The 27133-nt window shown below is 41.6% G+C and overlaps 1 protein-coding gene across 2 annotated transcripts in view; it reads right to left on the bottom strand.

Annotated features, from left to right (window-relative positions):
* PTPN14 (protein tyrosine phosphatase non-receptor type 14) overlaps positions 1 to 12875 on the bottom strand; it is a 103596-nt gene extending 90721 nt beyond the window's left edge. For both annotated transcript variants that reach the window (XM_077811948.1, XM_077811949.1), the window contains exons 1-2: positions 12702 to 12875; positions 4805 to 4974 (exon numbers count right to left, since the gene is read on the bottom strand). In XM_077811948.1, the coding sequence (XP_077668074.1) occupies positions 4805 to 4974; positions 12702 to 12875 (344 nt within the window). The remainder of the gene's footprint in view (positions 1 to 4804; positions 4975 to 12701) is intronic.
* Between the last annotated feature and the right edge of the window lie 14258 nt (positions 12876 to 27133).

Below are 27133 nucleotides of genomic sequence, written 5' to 3'. Positions count from 1 at the left end.
GGCCACAGCCAGCCAATACACCTTCAAATATGGAACACGGCCTAGCATTGATCCTATGGAGCAATGACTAGACGTTAAAGCTTCCTCTCCTAGAAATAGGGTAGTTCAATCCCCACCCTGGGGAGCAGCTGCCTCCAGTGGAGCAGTGGTCGTATGATGTTCTCTGTTTGTCTGTGGGTTGCTGCCATTCCTTTTAAGTTTGACTCTTCTCCATAACCATCCTGTTATTCCAGATCTGTCAAAAATTATTAGACTCTTGGCCCAGCTACTCTTCTCTCAACTGATCTTTGATGCTTCAGACAGATACCCTCCACTGCCCATGGTGGAAGGGGGAATTCTTCCTGATCCCCACAAGTGAGCATCCTATGCCCTGAAAAATGAAATTTCTTGTCCTTATCTGAATTTGCATAGCTAAACATTAGGTACAATAAGATTTTCCAGCTCCTTGATACCTAGGAGTAATTTTGCGTTGACATACCACTGTAGAACTATGTAGGGGGTCGTGTTTCCTTTTTTTATTCTAAATTTACTGCCCTTTAATTTCCAGACTCTCTTTGTTCTCATAACAAGTAACATAACAGAAAGACAGAAGCCACATATTTCCACTGTATCCTCTATAATTTTAATGCCTTTATAATGTAATGTACTGTACCAGAGATCCATTAGTGAGTTACTATGTTCACTGTTGCCACTTAATAAGAGAAACTGTCAACCCCAGCTTAAAGAAACACAAAATGTAACTATAGGAATCCACAGCCACTCAAACCTGCAGTACTCGCAAGTACAACAGAGGTTTAAAAGGCCTCAGAATTACCTTCCCAAAAAATTAGTTTACAGCAAGACTGTCAAATGCCTAACACACCTGTGCATGGTGGTAAGGAGGTGTTTCTCTTCTCCTCTGTGAGAGCTACCAGCACTGCAGGTCACAGCATCCAAGGGTATGTCTACACTGCAGTAAAACAGCCACAGCTGGCCTGCATCTGCTGACTTGGCCTCTCAGGGCTATGTAATTGCAGTGTAGATGTTCAGGTTCACATCTGAGAGGGGAAGGTCACAGAGCCCAGGATCCAACTTGAGCCCGAACATCTACATTGCAATTTTATAGCCATGCAGCCAAAGCCTGAGGCAGCTGACACGGGCCCATCGCAGGTTCTTTACTGCAGTGTAGACATACCGTAGGGGCCACTATTCCCCCTTCCACGCAGGTGGGCAGGCAGGGATGAGGAAAAGACAGTGCCTTAAGTCTGTCCTCCAGCGTGTACACTAAGAGGAATGAGACCCGCTGAAGGCCTGGCATGAATTTCTTCCCCCCTACTCTGAAGCAAGTGGGGAACCAGGGAATAAATTGGGACTGAGTCACAATTCACTCTCTAGGCAGCCCCTTATCCAAGGCAGATTTTATTGTCAGTCTAATCACCAATTTGGTGGGAAGATCTGTCTGAGGCTAAATAGCCAATTGTGAAAGGACAGGGTGGCAAAAGGTGTTCCTTTTAAAACTAGGGCTGTCAAATGATTAAAAAATTAATCATGATTAATTGCAGTTTTAATCGCACTGTCAATAATAGAATATCATTTATTTAAATATTTTTGGATGTTTTCTGCATTTGCAAATACATTGATTTCAATTATAACACAATTGCATCCGTTATCCGGACATGCATCTGACGAAGTGGGTATTCACCCACGAAAGCTTATGCTCCAATACGTCTGTTCGTCTATAAAGTGCCAGAAGACTATTTGCCACAAAATACAAAGAGTACAGTGCTCACTTTGTGTTATTTTTATTACAAATATTTGCACTGTAATAAAGATAAACAAAAGAAATAATATTTTTTAATTCACCTCCTTCAAGTACTGTACTGCAATCTCTATCGTGAAAGTCCATTACAGGTAGGACCCCGTAAATGTAAACAAACTTGTTCACCTTAGCATCTGGCTGAACAAGAAGTAGGACTGAGTGGATCTGTAGGCTCTAAAGTTTTACATTGTTTTATTTTTGAGTGCAGTTACATAACAAAAAAAATCTACATTTGTAGATTGCACTTTCACGATAAAGAGATTCTAAAGCACTACAGTATTTGTACGAGGTGAACTGAAAAAATACTATTTCTTTTGTTTATCTTTATTACAATGCAAATATTTGTAACCAAAAATAATATAGTGAGCATTGTACACTTCGCATTCTGTGTTGTAATTCAAATCAATATATTTGAAAATGTAGAAAAAATCCAAAAATATTTATAATAAATTTAAATTGGCATTCTTTTATTGTTTAACTGTGTGATTAAAATGGCAATCAAGATTTTTTTTAATCGAGTTAACTCAAGCAATTTAACTCAAAACAAATTAACAGCCCTATTTAAAACTAAAAAACCTCCCAACTTAAATCCACCACTCCCCTGACAAGAAAGAAATCCCCAATTTTAATGTAGAACCTATGTAAAACTCAGTGGTTTATGTGCCCCCTTTACTTACTCGCTCTACAAAAGCCAGCCACTGTTTCCTGAATTTTGTTGTCAAAATTGTGGGAAATTGACGCATAAACAGTGAATTTACATAAAATAAGATTTGAAATTAAAAACAAAAAAACGTTAATTGCAAACCTGTCATGAACTGCAGGACGAAAAAGGAAATCACAAAAAAGAAAAATATGGATAGAGGGACCTAGACAAATTGGAGGATTGGGCCAAAAGAAATCTGATGAGGTTCAATAAGGATAAGTGCAGAGTCCTGCACTTAGGACGGAAGAACCCAATGCACAGCTACAGAGTAGGGACCTAATGGCTAGGCAGCAGTTCTGCAGAAAAGGACCTAGGGGTGACAGTGGACGAGAAGCTGGATATGAGTCAGCAGTGTGCCCTTGTTGCCAAGAAGGCCAATGGCATTTTGGGATGTATAAGTAGGGACATAGCGAGCAGATCGAGGGACGCGATCGTCCCCCTCTATTCGACATTGGTGAGGCCTCATCTGGAGTACTGTGTCCAGTTTTGGGCCCCACACTACAAGAAGGATGTGGATAAATTGGAGAGAGTCCAGCGAAGGGCAACAAAAATGATTACGGGTCTGGAACACATGACTTATGAGGAGAGGCTGAGGGAACTGGAATTGTTTAGTCTGCAGAAGAGAAGAATGAGGGGGGGATTTGATAGCTGCTTTCAACTACCTGAGAGGTGGTTCCAGAGAGGATGGTTCTAGACTATTCTCAGTGGTAGAAGAGGACAGGACAAGGAGTAATGGTCTCAAGTTGCAGTGGGGGAGGTTTAGGTTGCATATTAGGAAAAACTTTTTCACTAGGAGGGTGGTGAAACACTGGAATGCGTTACCTAGGGAGGTGGTAGAATCTCCTTCCTTAGAAGTTTTTAAGGTCAGGCTTGACAAAGCCCTAGCTGGGATGATTTAATTGGGGATTGGTCCTGCTTTGACCAGGGGGTTGGACTAGATGACCTTCAGGGGTCCCTTCCAACCCTGATATTCTGTGATTCTATGGATAGAAGACAAAACTAAGATTTATTTACAGCAGAAGTTATTAGAGAATATAAAGTAGAAACCAAAAATGTAAACAGATGTCAAATGTGTAAGACTTGTAGAAGAACACACCAAAGCACATGAAGATCTGGCAACTAGATTACCCTTCCAACTGATCCAGACAGAGAGGTGAAATGGGGACAGAAACATGGATGGATTTGAAGCGGCAGACTGAAACTTTATTACTCAAACACAAGGGAGAGGCAACCCATTCTCTCCTATGCCAGACATTTAAGTGGTTTCACTGAAGAGGTTATGGGGCTCCTACCATATAATCCATAATTCGGGGTAGGCTCTCCTCAACCAATTCCACAAGACTCAGCTTGCTCTGAGTCTTAGCCCCTCCCCCCCGACGAGGGGGTCAGAGGACGCCAAAGGGTGGGGACTTTGTCCCATAAGGGCCACAAGATCTGTACCTATGCGATGAGCCCAAGGCCCATCAGCAAAATCCCAGGTCTTTTTCCTCTGGGCCCATGCAATACCCTTTTAACTGCACTAGAAGCCAGCAATAAGTTGCTACAAATTAACAACTTAACCAAGTACATCAGTTAGGTACTAAGCACATTCCTATTTAACCCACTCTGACTCCAAGGTGCTGAAAAGAAGGCAAAAATGCTCCCTGGACTTCTGCCAACTGGCCCTGTGCAAGATAAAATTCCTTCATGATCCCCAAACGGGCGACAGGCTCAACCCACAGCATCTGCCAGGTCGGATTCCCATTTCTAGTTCAGGGTGGGTAGGGTGGGACTTCTGGAATGGAGCTGAAAGAGGATCTGCATGGCCTGTGCTCCATGTTAAATCCCTGGAGCTGGGCTGTGAAGGTCAATCAGTGCCCCTCTCCATCAACCAGTCAATGGATGCCAGAGACTGGATGCCAGAGACTCCAACGGACAGGGAGGAGCTACATAGAGCTTCTCACCGTGAGTGTCTCCCTCCCTTGCTGCTGAGGCTGTCCCTCTTTACTGCTGGCCCCATCAAGTTCCCCCGCCAGTTGAGGCAGGCAGGTAGGATTTCATGTTTTTAATGTGTATTTTATCATCTCGTTTTTGCAGAACACTAGCTGAGATGCAACACACAGAGTAAATCTTTTCAAATGGATATGCCAACTGGTCATTTCTCTCACTGGTTTTACTTGGAACTTGTCAGGAAGGGAACAAAATAGATGACACTCAAAATCTTAAAAATCAGAACCAAAAAAAAAAAAAGAGTAATTGTCCGTTCATACACAGCTATGCCACAGATTTACTATCAACAGGATGACCAGAAGGAATTCACATACCTTGTGACCTCCTGCTGCAGTCGGGACACACTGGGCACATAGAACATTACCCCAAAGAAAAGCAAAGGCTCATTGGCAAATTTGTCCAGCTGTTTCTTCAGAGGTTTTTCCAGTTCTACCCATCGTGCTTGCTGGCTCTTGCTGAGAAACCAAAGGCCAAAGTAGTGTGTCTAAATAAAGAAGTCAAATAGAGACAGTTTATTTTCAAGACCACACACACAACTGAGGTCATAAATGCAAATAAAAATGGAAGGCAATAATGTGTCAATTTTCCCAATGCAGATGCAAAGCCAAAGTTGTCTTTTGCTTTCATTTTTACTTCTTGGGACTAATTTGAAGAAGATGTCAAATAATTTTTGAAATACAGTATACATCACAATACGGGATCTGTGCTTTTCACTACTATCTATACAGGGTTGCACATTAACGGTATGTCTACTCGGCAATTAAACACCCACAGCTAGCCTGTGTCAGCTGACTCAGGCTCACAGGGCTCGGGCAACAGGGCTGTAAAACTGCAGTGTGGACATACATCTGTTGCAGAGAAAGTAGAAGCCAACTGCAGAGCTGAAAAATACCTCTTCTGTAGGAAGGTTTTAAGAGGGGTATGGGGGTAGTCGTCCCCTCCCCCCCATCTAGCACCATGAGATACAGAGAATCTACACATGGAACTTTAGGATTAAAGTAAAAGATTTTATACACATTCAGCCTTTTTTCCATGAAGTTTTGAAAGGTCTTGAATTCTTTCTATATCAATATGAAAACACATTATAACAGCTCAATTTTTTTCCCCAAAACAAATGTTTTCTGGCCAGCTCTCGTACTAATAAGCCCTTCAAGTGTGATGTTAGCATGTGTTAGAAATCGATGTTTCTGCATGTATATCTACTGTCTAAGAAAAACGTGTACACTCCAAGAAATTCCAGGTCATGTACATAAGGCTGGGGCCGTGTGGAACATAAGGCAACCTTTAGGAAACTCTGGAAGAAAATTGTACCAACTTTTTTTTCCTACAGCTCTTTGTATTTGTGTGAAAGGTGCCAGACTGAATTCTAGCAACATGCTCTCTTTCTATCCACAAAATGGGTACACCATGGGTAGCGCCATCGCAAACTTCCCCTCACAGTACCTCTTCGAAGTACAGTTCATCGCAAGTGCTGCTTCAGTCACTGGCCTCTTTGCTGAAATAGTCTACAGTGTTGCAATTTCTGCTAGTTGTGGCAGTGGGTTTTTTTATGCAGATACTTGTCCAGTGAAAACTGGTGATCTGTGTGAAATGAGCTATTCGTCTTCATCCAAAGAGCCATCCGATGGTACCAACTTTTGGGAATGATATATCTGGGCTGGTTCTGAATCATTTGCCGAGAGTTGAAAGGCACTCTATTCCATGGCTAATACCCAGAGGCAGAGTCTCCATATTTGTGATTTACTTACCTTGCTATCCAGGAGGTCAGTAATCTTCAGGTTGTTTAACTCCTTTAGCATTATAAAATATTTGAAAGTGTCAAGAATTAATGCCCCAGTGAACTTTCTTTTCTTTTAAGTCAGGTAGCTGAGATTTTTTGTTTGACTTTTTTATGAGTCATTTATCATGTACACAGAAAAGTACTCTGTGCACTCACAAGTGTATCCAGCCTTTAAGTTTGTGACTTACTTCTCCTCCCTTAAAGCATTTAGCATATCACTTCTTCTACATTCCATAAATGCCCACTGTACTTTCCACCTTTTCTTCCACAGGCCATCATTCAATTATCTGAGATGCATACTGCCCTTGGACAGCCTGTTACATCTACCAGAACATGCCAGAAGCTTAGGGCATGGCTACACTTGCAGATGTAGAGCGCTTTGAGTTAAACCAGCCTTCGGAGAGCGCAGTAGGGAAAGCAGTGCAGTTTGTCCACACTGACAGCTTCAAGCGCACTGGCATGGCCATGTTAGCTGCTCTTGCAACAGCCACAGAGAGCAGTGCATTGTGGTAGCTATCCCAGCATGCAAGTGGCTGCAATGTGCTTTTCAAATAGGGGTGGGGGGTGGAGTGTGACAGGGAGTGTGTTGTGTGTATGTGGGGGGGGAGAGAGTGCGTTTTTGGGGGGCTGAGAGCATGTCAGCATGCTGTCTTGTAAATTCAGACAGCAGCAGACACCTCCCCCCCACAGCATTCCACACTAGTGGTTGCTTTGTCTTGGAGCAGATAAGCAGCTGGCTGTCAGAAACGGAGCTTTCAAAGGGCATACCCACATTCCTACAGCAATTCCAAAACAATGACAAGAGTGGACACTTGACTTAAGGAGATTTCTGGAGGCTGATCAGAGCGCAGTAATGCAACACCTCGTCCACACTGACGCCCACGCATTTCAGACAAGACATGTCAAGCGTTAATCTTCTCGCCGAGGTGGAGTACCAGGAGCACTCTAGCCATGGAGTCAGAGCGCTCTACGTGCCTTGTCAGTGTGGACAGGTAGTGAGCTAGGGCGCTCGGGGTTGCTTTAATGCGCTCTAACTCACAAGTACAGCCAAGCCATTACAAGTCAGAGGTGAATTCATGTCATTTTCCTTGGAAAGTTTAAAGTAGTTCAAAATGTTTGATTTTATTTTCCCTTAGTTTTTATTCCCAGGATAAAATGACTTCTGCTGTTCAAAGCCTCTTATTCACAGTGTTTATATTTTTCCCCTCACCTTTGAATAACAGATGTAAACTTTAGACTACAAATAATCTTGGTTATTTGGGTGATTTTTAAGATCGCTCACATTGGAAACTTCAATCCAAGATGACACGGATTACTGTAAGCCCTTTTAATACCTTGAAAGTTCAGTACAGTATTTTCAGTACTTGTATCATTTCACGTTGAAAGTGAACTAGTTCGTTTCAAGAGTTCATGTATTAAAGGATTTCTTCTGAAAGGTGGTAAAATTACTATACTTTTTTCTACTCCTACACATTCCTTTTCCTTGCAATCTCTCCTCTCCTCCCACTTGCAACTAAATCTAATCTAATATAGCAATGAATTAGTAAAGAAGGAACATTCATTTGATGATGATTACATAATGGAATGATTATGTAGCAGGAAATTAGTTTTAACTGTGTGTTTATTATATTTTTAAGTTTATACTTTGGGATGCATTGTTGCTTCTTAATGTTTTATTCTGCCTATTCCTTTAAAATCTTGATGGAAATTCTACATTGATTTTAAACAAAACAGGGACAGTTTGCCTCACCGTACCAAACAACTGCCAAGAGTAGGGCAGAAGTCACAATTTTCAAACAACCTTGCCTATAATATGCTTCGTATTATACATTTTTATTTAAATATACTTTTTCATCAGAATTTGAGAAGGTTGGAATTTTTCTTTAAATAAAATTTTCTAAAAAGTTCCAACATTTTCAACATTGTTTCCATTTTACAGGGTTTAATATACTTTTTAATATATTTCATATATTTTTATTGAAATTTTTATCAAAGACTTTATTGAAATGTTTAGTTTTACTTTAAACTGGGTACCAGTATAACCCTTCCTTCTACTGTTCTACTAATGTACCTCAACCCTGATGTGGAGGGACCCCAACTATAGGGATGAAAGGGCAGAACATTTCAATATCTGTTCAGTCATTGGCCTCTTAGAATCATAGGGTTAGAAGAGACCGCAAGGGTCATCTAGTCTAACCCCCTACCAAGATGCAGGATTTGTTGTGTCTAAACCATCCAAGACAGATGACTATCCAGCCTCCTTTGTGAAAACCTCCAGTGAAGGAGCTTCCACAACTTCCCTAGGCAGTCTGTTCCATTGTCCTACTGTTCTTTCAGTTGGGAAGTTTTCACTGAGGACATGTCTACCCAGGGACACATACCAAAGGTGAGCCAAATTAACTGAAGGTGTGACGTTAAAGTGCATTAATGCACTTTACATGGTGGGTTCAGAGATATAATAATCAATTCATTAAAAATGATCAATGAGACCTTTATTTACACAAAACTTTGTTGTAAAGGCTTAAAAATCCCACAACTTTCAGTTTAATAAATTTTTGCTATACAGTAGTACATCAGAGTTACAAACACCTTGGGAATGAATGGAGGTTGTTCGTAACTCTGAAACATTCATAACTGAACAAAACCTTATGGTTGTTCTCTCAAAAGTTTACAACCGAACAATGATTTAATATAGCTTTGAAGCTTTACTGTGCAGAAGGAAAATGCTACTTTCCCTTTATTGTTTTAATAGTTTACATTTAACATGGCACTGTACTGTATTTGCTTTTTTTTTCTTCCCCCTTGTGTCTGTGGCTGCCTGATTGCATACTTCCGGTTCCAAATACTTCCGTGGTTGACTGGTCGGTTCGTAACTCTGAGCTTCTACTGCATCCTGCAGTCTATAATAGAGACGTCCCTACTCATTTGTCAGACAGCATGGGTGGGATGCCTGGAGGAGGAAAGCTAATAACACCTGTTGAAGTAATTAACTTAAATCAAAGGAATCTAGTGACTCAACACCTATTGGTATATTCAGCTATAATGCCAAGTATAAATTGAACTCTAAACAAGAGGAAGAGTCCTTGTTGCTTTAGCCATAAAGCACTAGCATACCTCTAATAGAGGAGCTCCCCCTAATCCCATCCTGGGATATCAGTTCAATACTGATTTAGAGGGGAGATCACCACTTACTGCAGCTGCTTGTTCTTGGAAGTTCTCCCATTCATGTACTGATTGGGTATAATCCTATTTAGTTTGAGACGAAGACAAGTCAGACACGTTTGAGGCAGTAGGACTGCAGGATGCAGGACTTCCTGTTATATCAGGCCAGTCCGTGGATGGGAGCTCTTCCAAGAAAAGCCCAGAGTGCTGTAGTAAGAGGTGCTGATGATTCAGTAAGTAGCACTCTTCCCTCTGCCTCAGTACTGAGCCAGTGATCCATGTGAAGTTCTGCGGCACCATATGGTGCTAGAGGTGCTATTTTTCTTACTTAAAAAGGTAGGGGTACACCCAACCCCATTCTGCCTGGCTACTGAGAGTAGCATAATATCAAGGTAAAGTTTGCTGTGCATGCTTAATATCAACCAACTAATCTATTAAATCAGTTAAAAAGTGCATTATTGATTTACATATCCTTAACCAAAATAAAAAAGAAACAGTTTCATAGCCAGCTAACAGCAAAATTCTTCTGTAATACTTAATACAGATACTCCTCTCCAATAAAAAAACTGGTGTAAGTCCTATTATACTAAATTCCTTTCCTGATCTCTCTCTCTCTCTCTCTGTGAGTGTGAGAGAGTATAATGCTAAAAGTACAAAAAAAAATTAAGGCCTACAAGGGCTTACATAAAACTTCATCTTATTGCAACTGATAACTGTCAACAACTCAAAATGAATCAGGTCTTCAAGCTGATGCTTACTAGAAAGGATTCAAGTTGATTTTACAGTAGTTACATGGCTACAGTTTCAGCTGACCTATGCTTGACCCCGGACTCAGTCAAGGAAAGAACTGCATTCCCTAGAGATCAAATAAAAATATGCAAAACCCATTAAATACTGTTTTTCAGTCAGGTGTGGTACAGTGATTGATAGCTCTTCCACAACAATACACATAGTCAACTCAAGCAAATTGAGTTTTGTTTTTGACAAAATATTTTCCTTCCAAGTCAGCCTGACTGAAAGGTGTGTTTATTTCTGATCCTGAAGGTACAATTTACAACACATATATAACAGGAGAACTAGTACAAGTATATCAAATTAAAAACACAATTACTGTTTATTTTTAATAGAGTCTTTCATACAATTAACATCACTAGACACCCCAAGGTCTAAAACACTGATTTTTAGATAGACACACAAAAATATATAATTTTACAAAAAAGAGATTAACGCAGGATTACAAAAACTATCTAGATAAAGGCAAGGTGAGGGTAGGACTCAAGGTTAGTGAGAGAGAAGAGAGGCAATTTTCAGGGAGGAGACATTGTGCAGAGTTGGTTGTGACGTAACTCACCACCTCAACGAGGGGCACGGCTCCCAGCGCTGGTGCACTGTTTACACTGACACTTTAGAGCGCTGCAGCTTGCTGCGCTCAGGGGGGTGTTTTTTCACACCCCTGAGCGAGAAAGTTGCAGCACTGTTAATTGCCAGGGTAGACAAGCCCTTAGTTCTGCACCTGTAAAATGGGGATAATAGCACTTCTCTACCTCACAGAGGCATTGTGAGGAAAAATACTTTAAAAATTGTGACATGCCCAGATACTACAGGGGCCATATAAGTACCTAAGATAGAGACCGAGGGAGTAGCATCTGTTTACAGCTCATCTGAATTTTGCCCTACATGCCTTCAGAGAATAGGTTGTGCCAGGATGGAAACCAAAGACGTAACATAGGTTCACGAAGAACTGGTGCCACCTGCCAGCTATGCAGGACTTGGAGAAATATGGATTGTAAATTAAAGACCCAGGGCTAATCAGCAAGCCTTGGCAACAGAAACCTGGAGATAAATGTGGACAGGAAGGTGCACACTTCATAGCGGCAATCCAAACCCAATGGGCCAATCCCTGCCTTGACTTACATCCTGTGAAGCCCTGTTGACTATGGTGGGCGTGCACAGGATATAAGTGAGCACAGAATTTGGCCCAGAGTACCTAAACTTTTTTTTTTTTTTTAAAGTATCTTTCTTACAAAATCAATTCTAAAAATACCCATTCACTCCTATGGCACAAAGTAGAAAATAAAAGAAGGACGAGATATAAAATGGGAAGGCTCAGCCTCTCAACAAATTTTGAGAATAACTATACAACATAAAAAGCCGCCAAAGGAAGCTCTTCACATATCCACAGGATTTTACCACATACACTACTCAACTTCTATGTATATTTTAATAAATAAGTAAGTTGCTCTTACCAAAGCCTATTTTCATATTAAAATAGTGTTCTATGCTGCCCAAATTCAAAAGACAATGGACCTGATTCCCACCATTGTAAATTAGAGAGTGGAGCCACTGAAATCAATGATGTCACATCAAAATAAAACCAACGTAACCAGGGCCAAAGATATTGCCTAATGCAGGAAGATGTGTCTTAAGGAACAGTCAGCCATTACACAGCTATCACATATAGCTTTAGTTAAGGTGTAGGTCAAGTTCTTCTAACTTTTTCTTTTTACCCACTCAACTTTCTCAATCATGTTTCTTTTGGACTGAAACTTCCCACAAAACATGGGTTCCAAACAGAGATGTCACTATGCTAAATTGATGGAATGATCTGATTATCATGTATTTTAATAATCTTTTTTTAAAAAACACATCCAAATACTGCAACTATATATACATATTGTCTACACAATAGGGCTGCTACCAAGAAATAAATTCAATTATACATATAAAGAATGAAAAAGAAACAAATCCCGAAGTCTATCTCCGCCTTGTCTTACTAAGGACTATGTAAAAACCTTAGGATTTGGCCCAAAATTTACACAGATAAATAACTATATTTTGGTACTTTGTTCCTTAACAACTAGTCCTTTTTCCAACAACAAAGTAAAAGAACATTAGTCTACTGACTCTGCCACAAGTAGGAGTTTTAACATTTTTGATGTGATGCCCAAACGTGGAAATTATCAGCTACCCGCTCAAAGGTAAAGTAATACACATTTATTTTCATAAGCAAAGAAGAAAGCTCTCTTTCCGATCATGTAGATTTCTTCCCAGCAAGGATGAACATTAATCACAGTACAAACTATAGGCAGTGTGTTGTCATCAGTTTTCATTAAACCAGAATACGTTTGCCAAAGTTCCGTTTACTGATAAGATCAGGCCAACACGAAGAATAACATGATTCTAATAAACGGATTCTACATGACAAATTGCTTGAGCTAAAAATATGTTAAATTACAACTGACAGATGGCCTTTCCTGGGTCACACTTACTTCACGTAATTCCAGCCTCTGGGCCACCGCCTCCAGACACTCCTGTCCTGTGCTCTCCACTGAGAGTGTGCACTCGATCACATTGTTGTCCAGCAGACGGATTTGTGTCACAAAACAGTTCTTGCTCAGGACATTATAGCGCCTGGTCCGTCGCAATTTCAGCCCGAAAGGCATGGTTGTTGGGCTGGAAGGCTGTCCCTTCCTGTCACACTTTGGATATCCTCAGCACGTTTTTTGGTTTCTCTTGAATGCCACTCCACTAGTTACTACTCTCCTCCAGGACTGGAAATAGTTGTCCATGCCCAGGGCCAACTCCAAGGGATCCCTGTAAAGAAACATGAAACAAACAACAAATATGAAGCATAGTTAACAATATGGATTAGGATAAGATGTTACTAAAGATCAGTGGAAATGAATGAATCTTAACGGGTTTGAACTCAAAGAAAGACTTACACTTGACAAGTAAAATAGATTCCAAAGCACTTCTACAGCTCCCCAAAACCAAACAAAATCTTTTAAAACTATATTCCGGCACTGAATTTTAAATGCAACTTTAATGTCAGACTATCTTTGAGGAGCTCCAGAAGCAGCTGCTGTATAGGTAGGGTTGGAAGAATTATATTTTATCAGAAATTGTCGGTAAATGTTGATTTCCCCATGCATACGCACACTACCTATATATATATATTTTTTTCCCATCAATAATAATCAAAATTTACAGATAGACAAATTAAGACAAACACAGCTTGAGAACAGAGTAACACATCGAGAACATGCTTCAGAGTTTGATTTAAGAATATTTACTTTCTATATTTTGACATGTGATCTGACGGTTTGTGTTTTAATGATTATAAAGCTTTAACTTTTTGGAATCTCAATGTCTGCTGTCATTAAATGATTTGTCTGGACATTCCCAGTGTCTGACGTCCCCTCTCCACTAATCTCCCACAGCTGTGAACATTTAAATAGATACAAATTGAAACAATGCTTAAAAATAAACATTGATAAACATTTTTTTTTTTTAAATTTAACTCTGTCAAGCCCCATTGACACCATTAACCTCCCACCATTAACCTCCACTAAAGGACCTATAACCTAGCCTTGTTCTAAACCTTTGGTGCCCCAGGCCACCCCTGAACATTGGCTTGAAGTGCTATGTATTCAAAAGAGGCCTATGTATTCAAAAGAGGAGCTGCCGTGTTCAGCACCACTGAAAATCTGGCCCAAAATGGCTAGAATGCATGTGAAAGAGAAGAAGTGTCAGAAACATTAGAGAGAAACCTCCTGTGGGGCAATTCCTGCCATTCGACTCATTTCAGCTCCATAATACTTACATGTCCCACTCTGAGCTAGGATAAATAACGACAGTCGCAGCTGACAAAGAAGGTAAAGCCAAATGGGAGGAGGAGAGCATGTAGTTTAGATACTATTTTTAATTAAAACTATTCTTAACAGCCATACACATCCCTGACAAGATTTGTCTTTTGGGCTAAAACAGAATGGACTTAGAAAAGGGGATGCAGACTTCTCAAAAAATATAATGAAGTGATTATTTAATTTTGAGGGCTAGAGCTTATTTCCGTTTTAGCTAAAGTCAATTAGGAAGTGGTTTAAGATAAAGCAAAAGAAGCCTCTCAAACCAAAATAAGGGGTTTGCTCTGGTATTACCAAACTAGTTTAAACCCAGTTTAATTTAAAAAGGTGCAACTTTCTCCTGGACCTAAATACAAAAAAGGAAAAGGCTTGGTAGCAAAATCCCCCCGGATTCCTTTTTAGTGAGTGTGTTTTGGGGTACTGCCCTTACGACTAAGAAGGTCATTTGCTTTTAACAAGTATTGTAGAAAGATGAATAGTGAATAAGAACAAGCTATCATTTTCGTTCTGCTGAAGAGAAGTAACAAAGTGCTTCCACCAAACTATGCATCATTTAGCTAAATATAGTGAAATTTTAAACTGATAGTATATTGCCCACATGTAACATTTGACATGAAACTGCAGCCATCAGTTATTTTCAGTTTTTACTAAGTTGCTATGGTAATTATAGAAAGGACATAAGGACATAAGCGATAACCACTGCACAGCAGTGCAACCACCATACAGTTGGTTAAAGTTATTTTTCAAAACACTTTATATCTTGACATTTACTAGCAGTTAAAGCTAGCTGCTGTTGTTGAGCTTTCATAATCGCCCAGGCAGTATGATAACTTTACCATGAAACACACAGAACTTTGAGATGCCTACTGATGTATACTGTAAGTAACCATCTTACACTGGCATCTGTAGGTATCCCATCTCTAACGTTGGAGCGCGTGTGCGCATTATATTCACATGACTGTGTATCAGTGTATTTATATGCCCTCACATCATCAGAACATCTGAATGCTTCAAACAGAAAATTTATCCTCATACTGCTCTCCTGCCTCATAAGGGTGTTATCATCTACAAGTGAGCTGTAGCTCATGAACGCCTATGCTCAAATAAATTGGTTAGTCTCTAAGGTGCCACAAGTACTCCTTTTCTTTTTGCGAATACAGACTAACACGGCTGCTCCTCTGAAACCTGTCATTTTACAGATGGGGAACCGAGACAAAGAGATTTAAATGACTTGCCCAAGACCATTTAGGAACTCTGTAGAAGATCCAAGATTTGAATCTGTATCTGGAGTTCAATCCAATGCCTTAACACTCAAATCTTGTGACCTGAGGGTTATTTTTCCCATTAATATACCCAAAATAATAGTTTGAAGCTAAAAATTAGAAAGAAAAAAAAAAGAAATCACAGACAACTTAGGCAGGATAGACCCATGTCTTATCAAATATTTTTGTTAGGTCTCTGATTTTGTTCTCATTAGTCAATCCAACTTTAGAGAGCCCTCATCCTGAAGTCAGTATGTTCATTTAGTAAAGTATTTTTTTTAAAATACGCCTTAGCTACACAAGGAAATTTACTGAAATAGCTATGGTAGAATAAACTAATCCAAAATAGCTCCCCATGCGGATACACTCTTCTGGAATAAAAATTACTTTTATTCTGGAATAGTTCCACCCGCAAAGCAGAGTCAGTATTCCAGAATAAAAGTGACTTTTATTCCTGAAGAAAGTGTCCACCTGGGGAGCTATTCGGGAATAGCTTATTTCACAATAGTTATTCCAGTCAATCTCCCTGTGCAGACAAACATTATCTTCACTTTATTATTATTATTATGATTATTATTATTAAGCAGCCACAAAGAGGAAGAACAAAAATTCAATTTTAATATGTTAATAGGTACTCAAAAGAGTGGTGGGTCAATATAAGAAATTAGAGAGGTAAAGCAACGTAGGGTTTATACAGATGAGACAGAATTTGGAAGTCAGGAGATATGGGTTCTATTCCCAGCTTTACCACAGGCTTTGAAAGGCCTTTGAGCTCCACCAATGGAAAGTGCAATAGAAGTGCAAATATAGTGCAAGTACGGTGAGATTTTCCATGGGGCCTAATGGAGTTAGATGTCCAACTGGGCATCCAGCACCCTTAAGCTTCTTTGAATGTCCCAGCCTTACTACAGAATAATTGCATGTTACAAATGTTTTAATCATTATATAATATATCCTGGTTCTAAAACAACACTTGCCAGGGCTCTCAGAGTATTATAATAAGAAAAATATAATACTATATAAACACACTCTCTTAAAACACAGCACAAAACCACTCTCATAAAACTAGACATTGCCAGGCAGGAGAGGAGGAAATATTATTCATTTAACTGTATTTAAACAAACACACATAAAAACACTTATCTGCTCCTCTAAGCATCACTGCAGTCAGTTACAAACACAATGCATAAACATCACAAACAAGACTTCAAAAATACACTCACCCACTTATCCAGGCACTGCCACCTCTATCTTCCCCTAATACTGACTCAAGAAAATGGGCTTTGCAGCACTGCCTGAGTACCAGGCTATTTAAGACCAAGATGAATAGTGAATTTCGAAGTTATGGGGCTGTTACAAGGACCATCCTGCCAGCCACTCCCTCTCTTATATACCAAGGGAGCTCCAGCTTACGAGCTTCTTCCAATTTGAACTGCAGCAGTAAGGCACAAGGCAAGAGGCAATCTCTCAAGCTGGATGGTCCCAGTCGATTCAGGCTTTATAGGTCGGAATCAACATCCTAATGTCCACCCAGAAGTCAACAGACAGCCAGTGCAGCTCATGGCATTAATCAGAACCACCGCCATCCTGTCTCATCCTATCAACGGAGATTAGCTTGCACTCTTTAAAAAAAAAAAAAGTACATAGACTTTGTGAAGTGCTGCTCTCGCTATATTTTCATATCAATCAATAATTGACTACGCATGGATTCCCTATGGCACCTTTTATATTAATTTATTTTATTAATTTTAACAAACCAAATTATTTGCCAAATAAAGTCTAAACTGAAAAAATAAATCATCAGTTTTACTCCACCCTCCCACCGCCCGCTTCCCAGAGAGCTTATGCTGAGCCAGCCAGAACCCTTTTATGACAAAATCAGTGATATCAACACAGGAAAATCTTTACCCTTGATTCTGTGCACAAGACTAGCATTCCTGTTTGGTCACATATCAAGAGGCAAGGCAAATCTGCTCTTTGGCTTTCATCACTGTCTTAAGATGACATTTCGCAGGTTTAAATAAAACTTTCTGAAGAAGATATAACACAGAGACCCCCGAGCATGCTCAAATAAATGTGTTGGTCTCTAAGGTGCCACAAATACTCCTTTTCTTTTTACAGAGACCCTGGTCACTTTTGGTCCTTAAAAGTGATCTTCAAATACAGGGTGAGGGATAGAGGAATTGTGCTTTTGCCTCACTTCCTTCATTAGGATGTATAAGAAGGCCTGAAAGATTCTATTTTCCTCTCTCTTCTCCTGCTTCCTAACCTGCCCCCCATTTCCTTACAAGTACCAGGAATATTGATTCTTGTCTACCGATATTTCCTGGAGAACTCTGAGGAGTAGAGAACTGCAAGAAGAATTCTCTCCACCCTCAACCAAAAGGACAGGAGTGCTGAATTTTTTTTTACAAAGAGCTTTTCTCCCAAAAGGTTGTCAGAAGCTGGGATTAAATAAACAAAAATCGACAGCATTTTGAAACAGTTTAACTATTAACTGTTTAAAGACATCTCTTCTCTCTCAATTATTATTATAATTTGTATTGTGGTCATGCCTAGAGGACCCCAGGTGCCAGTTATTATACACCCAGAGAATGAAAAGACTATCCCTGCCCCATATTTCAGTCTACGGTTGCCAACTGTCTAATCACACAAACCCAAACACCCTTGCCTCACCTCCTACCCGCTCCTTCCCTGAGGCCCCAACCCTGCCTCAGCCCTTCCCCAAAGCCCAGCCCTGCTCACTCCATCCCCCCTCCCTCCGTCGCTCGCTCTCCCCCACCCTCACTCACTTTCACCAGGCAAGGGTGTGGGGTTGGGACGCAGGAAGGAGTGCAGGATGCAGGCTCTGGGAGGGAGTTTGGGTGTGGGAGGCATCTCCGGGCTAGGGAAAGGGGTTGGGGCAGTGCTTACCTCGGGCAGCTCCCAGTCAGCAGCGCAGCAGGGCTAAGCCTGCGCCACTCCCAGCCAATGGGAGCTGCGGAGTTGGAACTCAGGACATGGGCAGCACGTGAAGGCCCTGCCCCCCAACCCCAGGGGCTGCAGGCTGCTTCCAGGAGCAGCGTGAGACCAGAGCAGGCAGGGAGTCTGCCTTAACCCCGCTGCACTTTTAGCGACCTAAAATCTCCCAGTTTGGCTTCAGTAGCCTATTTCAGTCTCATGATATGGTTTGTGCTGATGCATCCTGGCTTCAGGAGTACTTTTGACCACTGGGAACCTACAGCCTGAATTTTGCTGACAGAAGCCCGTAAATTCTGGGTAGGGAATCTGCTCACAGTCTGTACTAATGGATGGAAAACATGCTTACTGTGAGCTATATTCTGCCACCCTTACTCATATTGAGTAGTATCTTATTCCATGAGTAGTTTCACTAAAACCAATGGGAAATCTCATAAATAAGATAAACCTCAAATGTGCATAAGGATGCCAGAATCAGCCCCTGTATTATTTTTTACAGCAAATTAATTGCACATGCACCAATCTAATTATGGAAACATTTTTAGGGCAGCAATAAGAGTTATATATTATATATACACACACACACACACACACACACACACACACACTTTAATGATGGCCTGTTTATTTCATGCCAGGGTCACCACTGCTTCCCAGCTGTAAGGTTATGAAAAGAAAGTTAATATTCCTAGCCAAATTAGCAAACTCAAGAGGTGTTTGTAACACCAATTCTTGTTCACAAGCCTACAGGCTTTCAATTAAATCAATTAAGCAAACCAATAAGTGGTGGGTCAAATAAATATTATGTGCATATTTCATTCTGTTTTAAACAAGTCCCCTCGTTACGACTAAAGCCTTGTCTACACTGGCAAGTTTCTGCGCAGTAAAGCAGCTTTCTGCGTTGTAACTCCTGAGGTGTACACACTGCCAAGCCACCTAGTGTGCAGAAACTGTGCAGTTGTAGCGCTGTAAAAAAAACCCACCCCGATGAGAGGCGTACAGCTTTCTGCACCGCCAGTGTAGACGCCGGGGTCAATTACAGCACTGCGACTGGCCTCCGGGAGGTGTCCCACAATGCCTTGCTCACCTCTCTGGTCAGCGGTTTGAACTCTACTGCCCTGCCCTCAGGTTACCAACGCTCCAGGCGCTACTAGCACTGCAAACTGAGCAGCTCCGCGCCCGTCCTCCCCTGCAGCCGCTGTCACAAAAAACTCTTTCCCAGGCTCCCCCCAGACACTGCCAGCACACGCTTATCAACCTCCTGGCTCCCGTCTGTACCTGCTGCATTCCAGTCCTGCCCCGTCACAGTCCAGCCCTGCGGACTCCCTGTACCCACCGCGCTCAAACAGCCGTCCCTTTGCAGTTTAGCCCTGCTGAAGTACAGCACCCGCTGCACTGTGCTCCAAAGGACAAGGTTGCATATGATACCTCGACATACACAGATCTTTAACTGTCCCAGGACTCCCCCTCCTACTGGGATCCTCCCTTCCCCCATCCCCCACAGTGCTGATGTGTTATTTTTGTTTCTCTCTCTCTCTTCTGGTTGTTGTTTTTTAATACAAGAATTGTTCTAGTTTGAAAGCAATCTTTATTTCATTAATTGAAAGCAAACAGAGCCCTGCAAAGCAACTGACAATTTTCTTAAACCTTCATAGTGTATAGTCTGCACCAATCACAATCACCTCCTAGCGTTACAAGCACTGCACTCCCGAGCATAGCAACAAATATTAGTGGATTTCAGCTTCAAATTGTTGCCCCAAAGGCATCCCTGATCCTCATGGCCCCGCGCTGCACCCCTCTAATAGACCTGGTCTCTGGCTGTTCAAATTCAGCCTCCAGGCACTGAGCGTCAGCGGTCCAGCCTTGAGTGAAGCTTTCACCCTTGCCGTCACAAATATTATTGAGCATACAGCACGTCACTATAAGCATAGGAATATCGTCATCAGCCAGGTCCAGCCTCCCATATAGGCAGCACCAGCGGTCCCTGCTTGCAGCTTCCTGAACAGACCAGTGCTCTGAAATATGCGTGCGTCATGCACCTTTCTGACCAGCCTGCATTAATGTCCATAAAATACCCACAGTGATCCACAGGTGCCTGGAGAACCATTTAGAAATATCCCTTCTGATTAATGTACTTGGTGGCTAGGTGGTCTGGTGCCAGAACTGGAATATGCATGCCATCTATCATCCCTCAGCAGCCAGGGAAGCCCATTTGTACAAAGCCATCCACAATGTCACGCACGTTGCTCAGAGTCATGGTCTTTCAGAGCAGGATGTGATTAATGGACCTGCACACTTCCATCAACACGACTCCAGCGGTTGACTTTCCCACTCCAAACAGGTTAGTGGCCGATTGGTAGCAGTCTGGAGTAGCCAGCTTCCACAGTGCAATTGCTATGCGTTTCTCCAATGACAAGGCAGCTCTCATTCTCGTGTCCTTGCGCCGCAGGGCTGGGGCGAGCTCATCACACAGTCCCATGAATGTGGCTTTCCTCATCCGAAAGTTCTGCAGCCACTGCTCATCATCCCAGATGTGCATGATGACGTGATCCCATCACTCAGTGCTTGTTTCCCAAGCCCAAAAGCAGCGTTCCAATGTGGTCAGCACTTTTGTGAATGCCACAAGCAATCTCGTGTCGTAGCTAGTACGTGTGGCGAGATCAGTGTTGCACTCCTCTTGCCTTTGTAGTTTAAGGAATAACTCCACTGCCACCCGAGATGTTTTGGTGAGAGTGAGCAGCATATTAGTCAACAGTGCGGGATCCAGTCCCGCAGACCGAAGAGGCAGAGCACCGAATACACAAACTGTTGAAAGATGGCGCCAAATGCGGACAGAAGCACGGGGATTGCTGGGATGCGAATCAATACATCATAGGGCATTGGGACAGGATCCAGGATGTCCCGCAACCACCTCCGCCTTCCCACAACTCTTAGCAGCAGAAGAGGAAGAGATGCTCTGTGGGACAGCTGCCCAGAGTGCACCGTTCCGAATACCACTGCAAATGCTGCAAGTGTGAACATGCTAATGCGCAGGCAGCTGACAGTGTGAACACACAACAGCGGTTTCCCTTCAGTGTTCTCTGAGCAGCACTGTAACTCTGCCAGTGTAGACATACCCTATGTGTGTTTCAGGTGGGAAAGGCAGTGTCCAGGTTAGAATCTTATTTATCTATCTAAATGAAAATTGGAGGTTCTTTGTGTTCTTTACTCAAAGTTTTGTTTCTCATAGAAAAGTGTTTTGCCAACTCAGATTTTGTTCAAATGTTGTTTAGGAAAAAGTTGAGACTCTCAACAAAAGGAAGACAAACAATAACACCAACAAAACCACAAATGTCACTCCAGGAATCCTGCTAATCTGAATTGACGTTTGTATTAAATCCTCAACTAGTAAGCCGTCTAAATTCTACTACGTGTGCCTGCAACTGATTGCTAATTCAAAACTGAAGTCCCAAAATTATAGGCTGAAGTGAGGTCCCTTTGAAATGGTGCAGCACTAAAAGTTTTAAAATATGTATGGGGATAATAAAACCTCATAGAATTACTGCATATTATTTAATGTTTGCAAAGGTTTTTGAAGATGAAAAGTGCTATATTAAAAAAACAATAACTTTTTTTTAGGTTCAGGGGTAAGCCAGAGTGCAGTGTACTGACTTCAATTTAAACTTTTAAAAACTTTTCAGCATCTACTCATTTCAAGAGGCAAACTATGTCCTGCAAAATACTGTTCCCAAACCTCTGTAAAACTTTGATGCCAAATGTGTCATCTATAAAGTTGGAATAACCTATTCAAGAATGTCTTTCCTGAACACAGACTGTTCAGTACAAAGGCTGAAAGGACACCATCTTAGAGGTGATCCAGTGAAGCATAAGAAACTTCAGCTAGACAGAAAAGATTAAACCAAGAAATATTGAAGAAAATAATTAAACCAATCCATTGCTACCATGGATATTAAATTGGATATGGCATGTTATTTACTTGCCAAGCCATGTGAATAAGATCATTGCGGGGATAAAGTGAGAGAACAGATTTAGCACAACGTAAATCCAAACAGTCTCCTCTTCCGATCCAAAATAAAATCTCTAATAGTTTTTACTGGACCCCTGCCAGATTCTAGGCTGCTAACATTGGACTCTGTGTCCTCGTGGAGATGGGATTGTTCATCCACCTCCTTATCATACATTCTTTACTCTTGCCAGAGTACTTCCCACATATAGACAATAACCTGGATGCACACTGCAGAAACACTATATTACTCTATCACCCTTTCCATTACTCTGACAAGAAACACCACTATTACTATCCCACTTCAAACAAGGAGGACAATGTTCTTGCAGCCATTACTTTTATGTAAATGAATCCAAATGAGTGTGGAAAGATATCAGTCCTCCACCCTTGGTACAATGGAAAACAGCCCTTGGACCCAGAATTGTTGTACTGGCTGTGCATGCCTGTATGTCTCCCTCCAATGGCTGGCTCACATGGAAGAGCTACCTCCTTGCTCACTGGTAAGCGAGTTACTCCTTTGGGTCAAGTAATTTAGGCTTATTTGTCTGGTGCTTAAGACACTGGGATCTATACCCATTAATGACAATGGTGCATGCAGCAACTGGCTTACTGCATATTTCTAGTTTCAGAGTAACAGCCGTGTTAGTCTGTATTCGCAAAAAGAAAAGGAGTACTTGTGGCACCTTAGAGACTAACCAATTTATTTGAGCATGAGCTTTCGTGAGCTACAGCTCACTTCATCGGAATCGATGAAGTGAGCTGTAGCTCACGAAAGCTCATGCTCAAATAAATTGGTTAGTCTCTAAGGTGCCACAAGTACTCCTTTTCTTTTTGCATATTTCTAATCGCTAAAGAGGCAACATGGACTGACTGTCCTAAATCTTAGGTGTTTCTGCAGGAAGAACACTACAATAGCCCCTCTATGTGAGCACAACCTAGAGAATGACTAAGGACTAGTCTATACTAGAAGTGCTATAGCAGCACAGCTGCACCACTGTAGCGCATCTGGTGAAGATGCTCCACGCTGACGGGAGAAAGCTCTCCCGACAACATAATTAAACCACCTCTGCGAGCGGCGGTAGCTATGCCGGCGGGAGAAGTTTTCCCGCCAATATAGTGCTGTCCACACTGGAGCTTAGGTTGGTGTAACTTATGTTGCTCGGGGGGTGGCTTATTCAAACCCCTGAGCGACATAAATTATGCTGATATAACCTGCAGTGCAGACAAACCCTAGATCTTTCAAATCTGCAGGTTCTCACTGCAAAGAGCACACTTCCCTACTCTTCTGTGTATCTGCTGGAGTTTAACTTAAAGATGATGTCAGGTCATTTGGTCTCCTTGAAATGGTAGAGACAGATGGCTTTATTTCCTTTTTGCAGAAGTGGACTCCTAACAAGCTAGAATTTAAAAGTGGTGGATTACTTTTTAATCCACATAACATATAATCTGGAAATTTTTGATGCATATTGAGACTGGTAGAACTGGTATAAACTATCTGATCAAAGGAACAGGGAGCATACCTATGGGGTTGAGAAAGATAAAGATATACAGCAACCACAAAATACATTTTTCTTCTTTACGTTAGCACTCAGACAAAATATTAGCCCTCTCCCTCTGCTGGAAATTGTTTCTAGACAATCTAGTCAAGCCTAATGTTTTATATCCACCCATACTTCATAAGCGATATGTTGGAAAAGAATACATTTTGAGAGACGTGCGTGCTGAAATAAAACCTCCTGGATAAAACTGAAGAATTTATTCAAAACACAATCTGGGTGCATAATCAGAGAACTCTTCTTCAAGGCAAAGATGGTGCTAAAGGAAAAAACTGCAGCCTTAACCAACAGTTGAGGAAAAAGTAGTCACACTGTATTTAGAGAAGTGGTTCTTGACCAGGAGTCTGGGGCCCAAGGGGTCTGCCAAGCAGGGCCAGCATTAGACTCGCTGGGGCTCAGGGCAGAAAGATGAAGCCCCACCGCATGGGGCTGAAGCCTGAGGCCCTGAGCCCCACAACCCAGGACTGAATCCAAAGCCTGAGCAATGTAGCTTTGCGGGGCGCCCTGTGGCATGCCCTGCTTACTAACCCCTAACTCCGGCCCTGCTTTTTATATGCAGAAAACCAGTTTTTGTGGTACAGGTGGGCCATGGAGTTTTACAGCATTTGGGGGGGAAAGGGGCCTCAAAAAGAAAAAGGTTGAGAACCCCTGATTTAGAGCACTATGGTTATGCAAATAACTGGCCAAACTCTGAAGTTCTTGACTTCAGTGGTAATTTTGCCTGTGAGAGAACTAAATATAAGCTCACAATTCAGTCCATAAGCTCTGGGGCATTTCTATTTTAATTGTGGTTTCTGATAAATTCTGTTAGCCTTATTTACAACATACATCCCCTCCTAGGGTTACTCCTGATTAAGTTCTGATTCAGATGAAAATTCATCTTTCCATCATCATGCTATTTTTTTCTCTATAAAAGACTACAGTGGAGCAAAGCTGATATAGGACCTATGCTAAGCAAAAAGGACAAACAGAATACTTTGCACCCATTGCTGCATGTGCATATGAAGAGGCCAAGGAGACCAATTCCATTTAGGAACTGCTCCCCTGGTTCCCCCATGGCCAGCATTCTGGGACTGGGAGGAGCAGGCAAAAAAGTGTTATTTATTAAGACTGATGGGGCAAGAGCAATGGAAAACTCTGGATTTGGAGTACAGGGAGTCCGCAACCAAAGTCTTCTTGTGTGGTGAAGGGCACAGAAGCAACTGCTGCTCCAAATCACAGGCAGTTCTCTCACTTCCCCTAAAAATATTTAATACCAGCACTGAAGAAGGGTCTATATATTAAGGCCAAGAAGATTCTCGGGATATTCCCGGCATATGCCCTGCTCCTCTTATTATAGGCTTCAACTACTTTAATGTACTGTATTCTAAGGAGAAAAACTGACTACTTAACATGTATAATTTAATAATATTAAAAAGACTTTTCCTACTACATTCGCTTTTGAATTTAATTTCTAAAATTCCAGGAAGACAACAATTACTGTAAAACTGCGGCCTGTATTTACTACCAGCCTCTGGAACAATTTCAGCATTCCATATATTACAAAGCAGACGCACACCTAACAGAACTATGTAACCCTGGGCAGGGCATGAGAAGGGAATAATTGATGCAACTTGCTTATGCTGTGCAAGCTTGCAGTTTTACGGAAGGGTAAAAATAAGTGTAAGGGAGACAGGACTCACCTGGAGTAATTCATCTAACAAGAATTCTTTCATAGGTTTTTGAAAGAGACAACATTCTTTCCACTGATTAACCATTGTCATGTGAATTTCTCCTGCAGAAGTTTTACACTACATTCTATCCAGGTAACACAGCCAAGGCAGAGTATATTTTTGTAGTTGATGAGGTGTCTCCATGCTAGGAAGTGGGTGGGATTTGGATAAACCCTGCTACATGCTCAACACTCAAATAGAGTCATGGACAAATTATGTTTTTCCTCTAGGATTATAAATCCGCAAGGGCAAAGACTGTTTTCTTGGACAACAGGGGATGGATCACTCAATAATTGCCGGTTCTGTTCATTCCCTCTGAAGCACCTGGCATTGGTCACTGTCAGAAGACAGGATATTGGGCTAGATGGACCATTGGTCTGACCAGTATGGCCGTGCTTTTGTTCTTTGTTTCTTCTCTGTACAATGCCTAGCACAATAGGGCCCTGATCCAAGACTGGGTTCTTAGGTGGTACCATAATGCAAACAAATAATGCACAATTGATAATATCCACACCTAACTCTTCTGGTTGAGTGGAAAGTCAGTTTGCCATTTTGTTTCTTTTTAACAATTAAAATGACATTTTACCCATGGAACATTCTCTAGGTCTGATTCACTGTACACCTGTCTGCACCAGCATGGCTTTCTCACTCCACTGGGGGATCCAACCCAAAGGATGGGAGGTGGAGGGACCATGACTGCTGCCCTCCCACAGGACGCTCTAACTCATGTCAGGTTCTCCATAATGGTTCTGATGGCACAGTCTCCTGAGAAGATACATACAATCAATGCTCTACTTGGACACCCAAGCCATGCAGTCTCCCAGCCAGCCCCGCCCATTTTTGGTGTCCTCTTCAGATTCCTAAGTCACCTCGCTCAAAGGAAACTGCAGCCACTTTCTACCACTGCCACCTCCTCCTCCGACCGACCTTATGCCCCTGAGGCGTCTAACAGACCCTATGCTCTCCATGCTTTGCAGCTACCACATCTCCCCTGACACAAATTACTGCACACCATAGGCAAGACTTTGTTCTAAGTAACCCCACTATAGGTCTAGAATGACTCACTTGAAGACAAGTGAATCATTCTAGACTGATACAGGCGTAACATTAGAATTCGATCCTTTGTTTCTTCTCATTTTTATGTTTAAGAGAAGACGAGAAGGCTACGAGAAGTTAAGATAACTCACTAGAAAAGAAGTGAAATGTTAGCCAAAACGTTAAGTGAGGAAAAAGCTTTTAAAAAGTTCCCTCAATTATGTCAATATCGCTTTTTTGTTAATCTTTTCACCTTTCGTCTAAAATCAACTGTCACATCCTTTCAAAAATCTGATCACGTCCTCCGTTGGTGAGTGTCCTACCATTGCCTTCTATCTACCTACCATACTTATATGACACTTATTACCACAGTATCTGAGCGCCTCACAATCTTTACTATATGTATCCTCCTAACACCCCTGCATTATATGGAACTACTCTTAGCCCCATTCTACAGATGAAAAACTTAGGCAAAAAGACTATATGACTCATCCACAAGGGTCACACAGGACATTTGTGGTAGAACAGG

This window comes from Eretmochelys imbricata, chromosome 3 (genome assembly GCF_965152235.1).
Source record: "Eretmochelys imbricata isolate rEreImb1 chromosome 3, rEreImb1.hap1, whole genome shotgun sequence".
Classification (NCBI taxonomy): domain Eukaryota; kingdom Metazoa; phylum Chordata; order Testudines; family Cheloniidae; genus Eretmochelys; species Eretmochelys imbricata.
This window is presented reverse-complemented; position numbering and strand designations above follow the sequence as displayed.